The sequence below is a fragment of the Seriola dumerili genome, unplaced genomic scaffold (assembly GCF_002260705.1).
Source record: "Seriola dumerili isolate Sdu_G_001 unplaced genomic scaffold, Sdu_1.0 BDQW01000538.1, whole genome shotgun sequence".
NCBI lineage: Eukaryota > Metazoa > Chordata > Actinopteri > Carangiformes > Carangidae > Seriola > Seriola dumerili.
Window position 1 is genome coordinate 1309401 of NW_019174793.1, and position 13562 is coordinate 1322962.

The following is a 13562-nucleotide window of genomic DNA, read 5'->3' on the forward strand; positions in this document are numbered from 1 at the left end:
GCTCTGTGGGTGTCATATGTGACTGGTTACTCTTTGGCACTTGATCCCACCAACCATTTGAGCTTTGTGCATCTACCCTGTCAACTTTATGTTCCCATCAAGTACAGAGCACATGGACGCAGGAAAACACTACATGGCTCCATGTTTATATCTCTCAGTTCAGTTCAGTAGTTCACTGTGATTTGACACGTTCAGTTGGGAAGATGCACCATGTAATTTAAACTCAAATAAAGTCTTCAAACTAGATTTAGCCTCAGGACCCCTGTACAGGACATGGGTCACAAGATCAGGTTGTTTGTTGATATTGTTCTTTAGTGACTGAAATGTGACAAATGTGCAGTTAATTAAATTATGTAAAACTAATTGACACTCAGTGAAGCTGGGAGCCTCTGGTGGTCCCGGAGCACAAATGCACCATTAACTCCTGTTTGGTAAAAACTACAGTGCTCAGCTCTTCTAGGAAATGACTGAACCTTTTCTTTTTTTCTTTTTTTTTTTTTTAAATGCTAAATATATGTGACCTGACTGAAGTTCCTACTGAAGATTTACATCTTCAGTAGGAACCAGCGAGCTTGGGGCTGAGTGCACTGACATGGTAGGGATGGCAGACAGATTAACACACTGTCGGTTTTGGTCTTTTCATGAGATTTGTTGACAATAATAAAGATATAGAATAACACTAGTCTAATCCTTACATTAAATGCCATTATAGCTGATTTATCCCTGTCACTGGGTCTGTATTTTTATTCATTTAGCTGCTCATAAATGGCACAAAAATATATCTATAAATATATCCTTTGTATTGTTTTTTTTTTTACATTTGCAATTAGTGTTTACTGTTACTAAAAATGTGATTGTATTAATTATAACAACTTCACCTCTACCTGTGGCTTTTTGTACACCTTAAAGGAAAAGTTCAACATTTTGGGAAATACATGTATTTGGGGGAAACAGTGACTCTGGCTCTGTCCAGCAACACTCACACTCACTAATTAACACCTCATATCTCGTTTGTTGAATTTGCACAAAAAACAGAGTGTGAAAATAACAAGTTGTTGTTCTTGTCGTCACGTGAAGTTGCTAGGCAACCAGTGGAGACTTCGTATTAAACGGACACACACGAGAGGGTGGTGTTCTCATCTGACTCTTGGCAAGTATAAATAAGTATATTTTTCCAGAAATCTTAAACTTTTTTCCTGTAATCCGATTAAATGTAATCTGATTATGTGTAATCCAATTGCTGGGGTGTGTTGCTGCAGGGTGCGGGATCAATAAAGCAGACAGGAGGATGGGTAGAATGCATTCTCTCTGGTTTATTCAGGTTCTTTAGGAAGAGTTCTGTTTGAAATTACAAAATGCACTGGTAGAAACAGCAGAGATAGATAGAGAAAGAAACAGAGGGGGAGAAAGAGATGGTCGGAGAAAGAGAGATAGAGAGAGGGAGAGAGAAAGAAGGGATTTCATAGCCGGAATAAACGGGAATAACATCACCAGATTCAGGTTCAGGCAGCTCTTTACTCTCAAAGGGATTGTTTTTCATCAAGGAAAATTTTTGTATTCCTTCTCCCCCTTTTTTAAAATCATTTTTTCATTTTTTTTTTTGTAATGTTAGTTAAAGTGTTATCTATCCTTGTTCCCCCACGGTTTTTCCCCCGTGAAATAACTGGCAAATATAACAAACAAACATTCTTTGATTTCATCACCAAAGTCATTTCCATTTTTTGTCAGGATGATTTTTTTTTTTCTCGTTTTTGTTATTATTTATTTTATTTTTTTTGGTCAGATTTTTTTACATTTTTTGTTTTTAAAAATAGAAGAAAAAAGAAACACATTGCTCTTAAAAACATCTATCTATATATATTTTTACATATATATACTTTTTTCTTTATATTTATTTTTTTAATTCCTGAAGTTGACTTGTTACCCCACATAGTGGCATGCACATTGCACATGCAAATCTGTAATTAAATACTTCTCTTTTATCTTAAATTGCCATGTATGTTTATTTTTTTCTCTTTTTTCCCCAACTTGCTGAGTGAATCCTGTATGGTTTTCTACTGTGGCACTGGTTCGGTTTCTACTGGGTCGAGTGTACTATGGTTTCGCGTGGAGATGAGATGGATGGATGGTTGGTTAGTTGCTTCGGAGAGTTTCCCCAATGCATCTCTGCAACAAGACTTTGACTCGTCTGGTATTTGGATCCTTTAAATTGATGTTTAACCCCTTTGTAGCTGTTTTTTTTTATCATTGAATTGTAGCATTTATATTTTGGGTCTGAAGCTTTCGCTCCTTTGGCTTGGCTTGTTTGAGCATCAAACAGCTGTAACAGGTAGATAGGCAGATAGGGAATATAAAGGTTAATTCTGATATTTCTAACTATAATGTAGGGTTTAATGGGAAACCAGTATGTCTCTAATCTTTGACTAAAGTTTCCAGAATTGGAATAAAATTGGTCCAACCAGGTACAAAAGCCAGATGAATAAAACGTTGTCTTGTTTGGTTCAAGGACCCCAAAGCCAAAGTTTTATTGGTCAGCGAATAATCAAATCTGAGCTACAAAGGGTTATAAAAAAAAAAAAGATGATTTCTTAATCTCGTGACACCGTAGGATGTTTTTCAGAGACGCTTACGTCGAGAGGCGAGAGCTTAAACACTGAGGAGAAAATCTTCCGGAAGCAACTTGTCTCCACTGGGTCGATGGAGATGGAAACGAAGGGAGAACAGAGAGAGAGAGAGAGAAAAATGAAGAGAGAGATAGATGGAAACACACACATACACACACACACACATACAGAGAAAGAGAGAGAGAGTTGCCTTGATGGTTGCTATGGCGACAGCAGGAGACAATTCACCCATGTTTCTGGGAAATCAGTTTACTGTAATAAATCAGCAGAGAGAGCCACTGGAGTCCGGCGAGCATCAGGCGTGTAAGTTCTGATAACGTGTGAACATAAATGAACGAGTTGTGCCTTCGGATGGAAACTGTTGGCAAGGAGAAACCGGTTTAGAGGTGTACACAAATAACTGAACTTATTCCCTCCCTCACATTTAGTGCAATAGTCTCTCAAGCGCTTGTTATGCCAGGTCAAAAGTCATCGCGCTTTTCTCAGGAGTCGGTGTCGACCAAAACGGAGCTAAAAGGAGGGTGAATAAAGAAAAAGAAATTGTACTGTATTCTCCCTTATGCTGCAAAGACGGAATATTTGATTGCAGTGGATTAATGTAAAACAGACAAAGGCTGGAAGAGAGAGTTCCTTCCTCCGGTTCTACAGAAATTTGAGAACCATATCTGTATCTATGTAGAACCTGCCGTTACGCTGCAGGGATTTTCTTAAATGTTCTTTGTGTTGGATTTTTTATTCGTGTCGTCTTCTCTACTTTTGTTTTCTCTCCTGTGGATTTCTTAATGTACCCATCTTGTACTTGTTGTGAAGTGAATACTAATCACTCTTCTGCCCCCTGCTGGTTAAAATTGATAAGTGCAGTTTTAAACATGACACTTTGGTTTCTCTTTTGTTAATTTGTCCGCACCAGTTATTTATTCTAGAGAACAAATTAAATGACAAACAAGAAATTCAGTCCTGATACCTGCCGGGCTCCACACAAAGACCAACACACCCACTCACTCCAGCACATGAACCCATTCAACCTACACACACACACACACACACACACACACACACACACACACACACACACACACACATACTGTACATCTTCTTTCATAATGAGTGATAACAGTGGAAGCTCAATCCCATCACCTTGCGTTGATGAACGGTATTACATGTGCAATGCAGAGAGGATGAGGAGAGGAAGAGGAGGATGAGGAATGAAAGACAATGAAACAAGACGCTGACATTCACTCACATCAGATGAACAGGTTCAGTTTTTCAGAAACTTTATGGATTATATACACAAGAATTACAGAGCCGAAAACACACAACAGATGGCATGGGAGAGAGGGAGAGAAATGGGTGAGACAAATGACATGACTATCTACTGACCCCCCACCCTCCCTCCCTCCACCCTCCAACACGTCCTCACCCATACAGGCTGGAATTAAGCGAAGGTGAGGAGGGGGGGGGCGGGGGGGGGGGGGTGAAGATGATGGTGATGAGGACGTTAAAATCGTACATGTGCTGCGAGATCGCTCAGGTGGAGAAGTGACTGTGTCCTGTACAGCTTAAGGCACTGAGGGTTACCTACTGTAGCTGATGGTGTCAGGACACATGCACACGCACACACACGCACACACACGCACACACATACACACACACACACACACACACACACAATAATCTGACACATGTATCTACTCACTCACACATACACACACACACACACTCAGTTGGTGCTGAAACGATTAGTCAATTAATTAATGAACCAACAGAGTGAAACTGATTAATTGATTAAAGCAAGTTTTGAAATAAAAACACTTAAAGATTCTCTGGTTGCAGCTTCTCAATTTTCTCTGTTTTATATGATTGTTGATGATTGAAGTCTCTGCGGTTTCTTTGTCAGATTTTCATAAACAAGCACCCTGAAGACGTCAGGAAACTATGATGTTTATTTCTTTATTTCTAAAGGATACTGCACATTAAACAACAATGAAGTGCAAACATAATGTCGTTTCATAGTTACGCAGATGCACTTTTCTGTGCAGTTGTAATTTAATTTATAACATAGTAAGTGTTATCTTGCATCTGTACTGTAGTTTGCACTTCCTTTATTTTATTTTTTAGAATTTATTTTCATTTAATTTGACCTGAAATAGACCACAGCTCTATCTTATGCTTCCTTTAATGTAACTTGTTCTATTGGCATTTTGAGAACATCTATGTATTTGTGCAGGTTTTAGCTCAGCAGCCGACATGCAGCCACAGTCCTAAAAACAACTCAAAACATATAAAAACATGAAAATTGGCATTTTTGAAAACAATTTTTCTGATATTTTTTCAGGCTGCATGACCAATCAATTAATCATTAGAATAAATAATGGAGAAAATAATCAGTTTCAGCTCAAAACACACAACTCAAAATACCTGAACACACTCTCACAGACACCAACACACACACACACACACACACACACACACACACACACACACACACAGTAAATGTCTCCCTGTCGCAGTCGCCCCGCTGCCCTCACAGCTGGACCGAGTGTGGGCCTGATGATGGTGATAAAATGGCTTCTGAGCATGAGGATGAGCCCGAAAAAGTGGTCCAGTGCCATTGTGAAATTGTGTGTTAACATCACTACGACCTCTGCTCCCCCACCCACCCCAAAAACTCCCCCACCCCCTCCCTCTACCCTAAACAGGACCCCTACGTCATTAATCTCTCTCTCATTGCCTTTTGACCCCCCCTCCCTCCCTCCCTCCCTCCCCGCCTCACTCTTGACCCCCCCCCCCTACACACACACGCATGCACACATCTAGTGCTGTACAAAGGGGAGACCACGGTGTGGCTTCAGCTACATAAGCACAACTTTTGGCAGCACTACTGTACATTAAAACCCACTGTGTAGTTTTCTTGTTGTTGTTGTTGTTTTTTTTGTTTTTTTTTTAAAGAGAGCCCTTATTCGTGTTTTTGTCAACACGTTGCCTCACGACTGACCCACTGACACAATTTCACAGCCGACTGAGTGGATGGGTTGGTGCGTTTGTTAGTTTCTTTTCCTTCGTCCCAGAACGAGGGAATCGGTGAAAAACAATGATCAGTCAGAGATTAAGACCGACGGGCGAGAGAAGCTGGAGGTGAAGACACAGGAAGTGGATGTGGAGAGAAGCGATGACTTGAGCAAAACACCTTGCAACCCCCCTCCCTCCCTCCCTCCCCCCAACCCCCGTTCGAAAAAAGAAGCGAAACAACAACAACAAAAACAAAAACAAAAACAAACAAAGATCAAATGTTCACTTTTTTTTCTTATTTTTTTTCTTATTTTTTTCTCCAAAGAATGGGATTTGTTCTCGGAAAAGTACACACACAACATGCTTTCACACAAGGGCAGTGTTGTGTGTCAGCCATTTTGGATCCGCTGTTACAATTCTGGACAAGCGAGTGGTGTCGTGGAGCCAAAATGGAGGTGGGTTTTTTTTTTTTTCCTGCCTGCCTGGTGTCTGAAGTGTTGGTGCGTCGGCAGGCTGTTAATGGGGAGGTGAGGGGTCGGAGAGTGTGTAATGTGGGTTAGTGAAGGGAGGGAGGGAGGGAGGGAGAGAGGGGGAGGGAGGGGTCAACATTACGACGTCTGACGCCATGCCAGGTAAAACCATACAATAACTCAATCTGAGGCCTGCGTGTTTCGTAGCTGACTCTTCCCTACATTGTCTAACTATCTAGCTACCTAACTCTAGAGGGACCTGAGAAGTAAGCAAACTGCTTTGCACCTCCGTAAACCTCTCACTACACCGCCTGAAACTGGACCCAGGATCAACCCCCCCCCCCAGGGATGGACACAAAATGGCGCCCTTGTGCCACGCCTAACAGGGGAGGTGAAGCCAAGAGGGCTAGCTTGCTAGCAGCATCCGGTAACAGTGACCATTTGAGTCTTTTAAAAAAGTCAAAAGCACAAGGCTCTCTGTGGATCTCTTTTGATTTTTGGCAAGAAATCTGAATGTTTTAATGGGAACTTTTAAGCGATTGAAGCCCAAACCGGATGTGATATTGATTTTCTTATGTCAAGTTTAGCCTCTTGGCCGTTTCCTCGCCATGGCCCAGTCTCTAAATCAGCACGGGAGCCGGTCGGGACTCGACTTTTAAGGCGTAGTGTGGTCGATCTCATCTACTACAGAGGGGTAAGGAGGTGACAGACGGGAGCGGCTGTGGGCGAGGAAGATTGAGGTTGGGAGTAGGAGGGGTGGGGTGGGGTGACGAATGTGACTCTGATACAGAAGGCACTGTGGCTCTGTAGGGGGGTTTTTGGGGAAGCTTCCCCGCCTGCTGTAACCTCTCAAGAAGGGAGATAAAAGCAGAGGGGTTTCAGGTTTGCGCCCCTCGACTCCCGCCAAACAAATAAGACAATCAACAAAAAACTAATCCCCCTATCCCCCCATTATCACTATGCTATGCTCAACTACTAGGCCTGGAGGCAACACGTTTCAGGAGAGGAGAGAAAGATGAGGAGGGAAAAGGAATCAGCCAGAGGAGTAAGGAGGTGGGGTAAAAAGACAGTGACAGAGGGCCATGAAAGAAAGGGGTTTCATCGTGGGTGCGATGTCAAGTGACGTGTGCAAAAGTGGTGTCGATCTTCGCATTTTCTCAGATCCGAGTGCTCCAGTTGGAGTTAATCCATTTTTTTTTTTTTGTTGTTGTTTTTTTTTTTTTTTTTTTTTACAGTACCACAGCGTTGCAGTTCACTCCTCGGAAATAATACGATGAGGATGCTTATGAGGTCTGCATAGAGTCAAAACGTGTGAACTGGGGTTTGTTTTCTGGCTTCTGCGACTGCGAAGGAACAGTGCCGAGGTTTCAAGAGTAGCTAGATCGTCGACCGTGTCATGAGCATGAACGGTATGCAAAATAAATAAATATCTGAAACTCTTATTATACTCTGTCTGTTATCTATAACTACATCTACGGTATTATATCTAGATTTATCTGTAGGTTATCATCTATATTTATCTATACTTTATCATCTTGTCCTAGAGTTATTGAATAGTCAATAATTGTTGTCCCTCATAACGATAAGGATGAAATTATTAGTCCTAAGTGTTTCTCTCCTGTAATGCCTTTAGTGTCCTCAGTGTCACTCTCTGGCAAGCTGAAAGAACAGATGTTAAAGTAAATGGACAGAAGAAGAAAAATGAGGACAGGGAGGTCGGCGGATACTGAAGCAGGTTTTGGCAGAGGAGGTTTCAGCTTTGCTACAACCTCACGTGATTGGATCGGTGATTTGGTGACTGTTCTCTGGTTATCCAGACCTGAGAGAAGGGGTTGGAGGGGGGGTGGGGTGGGGTGGGGGGTCAGCATTGGCACAGACAGGCAGACGGGAGGACGAACTGGCAAAACGGACAGATATGGCGTCTCCCAGGCTACATCCTACATTTCCGGACTGGGACTAGACTTTGTCTGTGTATCTTTAAGAACAAGGTTTAAAGAGGAGGTTACACTCCAGGTCTAGAAACCAGGATGTGGCCCGGAGGCTGTCCTGTAGAGGGGGAAGGCAGGGTGGATTAATGTGTGCTGATAACTGCCCCCTGGTGGCAAATAAAAGAAAACACCACCACCTAATATTCACTCACACTAACACTGTACCATCAATACTGTGCTGTCACTGCTGGCAACCGCTCTCATTACAGACTACAGAGCCGAACAGAGGGGGAAAACGATTGAGATTTGTAGTTGGTTTTTTTTTTGGCTGCAAGTGGAAGAATTCAACCTTGGTAGAACTTGAACCTCTGTAAAAACAGGCTTGTCTGAAACCTCTGCAGTGTAAAAATGACTGTGGAGGTTTCTCCCCCTCCTCCTCTACATTCTCAATAAACTGAAATACCCCAGGCTCTGAACATGAATTCTTGATCTTTGGGTTGGCTTGACGAGAGTACTGACCCCATGAATCATTGCAAGTCAGGGACTGAGACTCCCCTGACCTCCACACCTCCACCGTTCTGAAGAGAGAGTGTATCTTAAGAGTTGCGTTACAACACGCAATGCTGCAAAGTGAATGTTTCCCAAGCCGTCATTGCCCCGAAACGTTGCAGGAAGGCATCAGGAACCCGGTAAACGTCATTAAACGGGAGAGGGGGGGGGGGGGGGGGGGGGAATAAAAACATAAAGGATGTAAACAAGATGGACATAGCATAGCCTACTTGAACTCCAAAGAACATGACAACAAATCTACAGCAACAGTTCTATCAATCAGTCAATCATCATCATCAGTAACATCATCATCATTGTCATCGTCATTTTGCATTGACATTGATATCATTATTCATAAGACTATCATCATTAACAATAATAAATCAAGTGTGGTAGAAGTCCGCTCCTCTCCACTCTTTCTCCCTCGTTTCTCAGGGTACGACAGGAAACTTTTTAGTGATCCTGCAGCGTTTCCCGTCTTTTAACAGGTCGTAGAAACGCAGCTTCTGAGCGGCATCGGCGGGAAAACTGAGACGAACAAATTAGCCGACGGTTCGCAGCCCGTTTCGGTTCAAAATCGGAAACGAAAATTACGTCTGAGAGAGTAAGAGAGAGAGAGAGAGAGTCTGAAAGAAGAGAACTTCTTTTGTAAACCTAAATGCAAAGTTTCCTATAAAGCCCCCCAGGTCCCACCCACACCAGTTAGATTTCCTCTCTAGTATGTATTTAATCAATCATGCAGGTTTCCATCAAATTTTGGACTCCGAAAAAGATCAAAGGAGGCTGAGCGAATGCAACAGAAGAACCAAGCTCCAATGTCCGAAGAAGAACAAGAAGGAGAAGTAATCGATAGAAGAAATACTGAAGAAATTAGTCTTTTTCCCCATCCCTCCTTTCCTCTCCTCCGCCCCGTTCAACTGTGTGATGTCATTTCCTCTCGGGTCGTCCGTCGCCGTGCGCTTGAGATGAGTAACCGAGGAGGAAGGGGCTTTTTTTTTTTTGTTAACGAAGTGTCCGACTCCCTTCTCTAGTTAACCGAGCTCGCCCCCCCGTAGCGCACTCGAAAACAGGAAGTGAGCCCACACCGTGCCCCGCCCCCCTCCACTACCACCGCCGCCGCCGCCAGACAGGAAGTGATGTCACACCAGTTCCGTCAGCATTAAGTGAGTCTTTAACAGTAAACAGAGATGATAAAACTCATCAAATATCAGCCAGCGCTGAGATTGGCTGGTTTTTGCAGTATAGGCGGAGCTTCCTGGTTCTGTCCCTTGGAAAGGAAAAAGGTTAAAGATAAAGTGGTTGTTCTCCCTTTTTTTCTTTTCATTGTTTGTCATTTAAAGTTTCATTTTGTTCTTCATTGTTCAAGTTTGATTTTCTGGAGGCATAGCTTGGCATGTAAGGGTTAGGGGGTCCTGGCTTTTTGTTTATTTATTTTTCTTTAAACATATCTGTCGAGGAGCAGAGTCAAAGCGGTGGGCTCTGCGTTTCCAACTCATTTTCAGGCTTTTACATTAGCAAAGTGGCCGGCGCACATCTGATGAAACTAACTAATCACGCGTCAGTCTGGGAGAAGTGCATTTAGGCCTCGTAAACTGCAGTGATCATGGCCGTGTTTTTTTTTTTTTTTTTACAGCAACATGCTCCTTCCTTGTTTTCCTGTTCCCACACCTCTCTCTTCCTCCTGCAGCCTGGCCTTCCTGGTCAAGCAGAGAATTCTGGGAAGTGTAGTTCTGAGACTGAGAGAGAGGCAGAGGTAAACTGTGCCCGGGGCGTGCCTTCCTTATCTTAGCTGTCTCTTTTTCATTTTATCCATGTGCTGCTCTGTCACTGATTTGAGTCTTACACAAAATGTGTAAAAGGCTATTGCAGCACCATCACCCCCTCCCCTCTGCCCCTTCCTCTCATTTAGAGTCCGAGGGGTGAAGGTAGAGGGTTTTGAGGGCGTCCGACCCCCCCCATCATTTCCGCCACCACTGCTTTATTAAAAGTCTACATATCCAAGGCCAGAGCACCGGAGGCTGCTGTTCTTCTTCTCCTGTCCTGCCCTTATCCCTCGCTCCTCATGGTCGCTAGCACCAGTCATCTTCGTCCGTCTCACTATAAGGTTCATGCAGGCCCTTGCGGGGCCCTCTGGCATGGGGGGGACGGTGGTGCGGGTGGGGGGGTGCCCCCGGTGGTCCCCGTCGATGCGGGGAAGGTGAGGATGAGCGGTAGCCATTGGGTACCCTACGTGGATGCGGGTGAGGGGGCGGAGGGGGCCCATGGCGGGCAGTCCTAGGTGAGCGTGGGTGTGGGTGAGGGTTTCCCCCATGTGGGTGTGGGTTGCCATGGGAGAGGCTTTGCTCGTAGGCAGGCGGCTCGTGGTGCCGCTCGTACTCGTAATCATGCTCGTAGAAGGGCCCGTCGCCCTCCAGGCTGTCACCAGGCGGAGGCCCGCTCCAGCGGCCTCGGTGAGGGGACCTAGGTGAGCCGTGGAGGGGCGAGCGTGGGGACTGGTGCCTAGGGGAGCGTGGCGAACCGTGCCGGGATGAGGAGCCCCCGTGGTGGGGAGAGGCATGGCGTGACGGGGGCCGGTGGTGGTAGCCTCTGTCGTGATCTGGTGGGGAGAAGTGTCGGGGGGAGGGCGAGCGCAGACGGCCCGGCCCCGGGGGGCCGTAGCTGGGCTTGCGAACGGCGGGGGAGTAGGTGACATGTGGACGGGGGACAGCAGGGGTCTGGGGCAGCTGGCGACGACCTCTCCGTGGAGTGCTGGTCCCCGAGGTGGAGGGGACCGGGCTGCCGCTCACCGAACTACTGCCCTACAGCAAAATGTAAACAAGGAAAATCAAAACGCACCACAACAACAACAACAGAGACCAGCATAGAGCAGAGTGGTGGTGGTGAGATAGATAGATAGATAGATAGATAGATAGATAGATAGATAGATAAATAGATAGATAGATAGATAGATAGATAGATAGATAGATAGATAAATAGATAGATAGATAGATAGATAGGTAGATAGATTGATAGATTGATAGATAGATAGATTGATAGAAAGATAGATAGATAAACACCATTGAAAATCATTCAAAAACGCAGTGATGAGGCAAAAAATTGACACCAAGAAGCCACATGTCACATTGAAGAAAAATGGACAGAGAGAGAAACAGTGACAAAGAAAAAAGCATAACACAACAAAAAAGAGAGATTGATATCCATAAGTAAGTGTATGTGAAATAAACATGTGTGAACTGTTACTGGATAATAGAACAGCTGCTCGGGTGGGAGAAGGATCACTTCAGAAATAATGAACCAAGTAATTCACTCAGGTGCGCTCGGATCAAAACGTATAAAATCCAGATCAATGACAAACACAGCTCATTTGATTTTATCAATAGTGATGATACCCACAAAAGCCTAACCTATAGTGACAGACTGAGTATAATATAATTAGGTACAACGTGAAGTACCATCATCAGCACTGAAGTATCTATAATGACAGTACAGAACATCTTCAAGGCTACTCGGGCTCTTGTCCAACCTGTGTCGAGTAAAAAGCTTCATATATTCTACAAACGTGGAACTTAACAAGACAGAAGAGGGAAAAACAGAGTGGGGCAGTATTGGGAAACTGCCCCAAATATTTTATGACTCTTGGCGTTAATCTTGGTGCCTTTGGAGCCCACCTGTCTGTGACCTCGTCCGTCAGGCCCCTCGCTGGGTGACCGGGACCAGTGGCGGTCGTGGGGGTGCCTGTGAGGGTAGTCGTGACGGTCGGGCCCGTAGCGCTCCTTGTCCATGGAGCTGTGGTGATGGTGGTGGTGGTGATGGTGACGGCGGTCCTTGGTCCGGCCGCGGTCCCGCTCGCGCTCCTTGGGCGGAAGGTCACCTGACTGTGTGGTGGTGCTGAGGTCTGTGCCCAGCCCTAGCAAGGAGTAGTCTCAGTTTACATTTGTAAAGGCAAAGTAACTCAAAAATGAAGATTACTACATCTCCTGCAAGTTAGTGGAGTGGATAAAAGATTGAAGTCGAAAGTAATTTAAGTGAAATCGAGCTACAACAAGCAGCAGAAGCAAAAGACATTTACATTAAAAACAGAAGAAGAAAGAAACAAGACTAGTGCGGGCCGAGTTTGGTCAATATGTGAAATTGAGGACATAGTTGAAAACTGTTGTGGAACCACTGTAAATAATAATTTCAGTGGAAAGCAGCTAAAGCCTGTTAGTCGCTAAATGTCGCTTGATCATGTAATGTGCTAACTAGCATATCCATGATGTCACTGCGTCTTATTAGCATTCATCCTAGTGTTAGCTGTTTTTGCTCTTTATCTGTTTGCCTTTCTCCTACTGTCTGCGCTCACATATGTACAGACGGTACTGACGACTCTCTTCCACAGAACGTAGTGAAGGTTTGTCCAAAAAGTCGCTAGATTTTTCCCTATGTGCTTTTGTTTTTTCCTTTTTTTTAAAAGAAATAAAGAAAATGAAAACTGTTGTGGATCTGTTGTAAAAGCCCTCTAATGATGTGATAAAAAATGTTTGAGTCAAGCCATTTTGAAAGAACAACAGCCAATTGGAAACGTCCAACACTTGGCTGACCAGTGGTGCAACTTCTTCACTCAGTCACCCAGTCAGTCAGTCAGTCAGTCAGTCAGTCACTGGCTGGTCCAGTCAAAAAATAAAGGCCTATAGCAAAACTCCACTACACAGGTGCAGTTAAATGTAGAGCAAGGAGTAAGTAAGTTAAAACGTCATCTTCACTACGGGGCCTGGGAAGCGGAGAAGAGGACTCTCGATCAGATTAGAGAGCTCTCCAATTATAAAGGGGATTTAGAGTTTAACTGTGGCAGCCTTGTTGGATTAGTTTTACAGCTGAAGCATGCAATTTGCACACGCAAATGAGTGATGAAGTGAGCTATCTGCTTGCACAATGTTCTTTTCAAGGGCTTCTTTGTGCCAAGACTCACTTGCATAAAATTTAGTGAATGTGACGACAAGTCT

The 13562-nt window shown here is 44.2% G+C and overlaps 1 protein-coding gene across 1 annotated transcript in view; it reads right to left on the reverse strand.

Annotated features, from left to right (window-relative positions):
• Positions 1-10561: 10561 nt before the first annotated feature.
• cacna1a (calcium voltage-gated channel subunit alpha1 A) overlaps positions 10562-13562 on the reverse strand; it is a 145595-nt gene continuing 142594 nt past the window's right edge. The window contains exons 49-50 of the mRNA XM_022764397.1: positions 12249-12502; positions 10562-11378 (exon numbers count right to left, since the gene is read on the reverse strand). Coding sequence (XP_022620118.1) covers positions 10650-11378; positions 12249-12502 — 983 coding nt within the window. The 3' untranslated portion in view covers positions 10562-10649. The remainder of the gene's footprint in view (positions 11379-12248; positions 12503-13562) is intronic.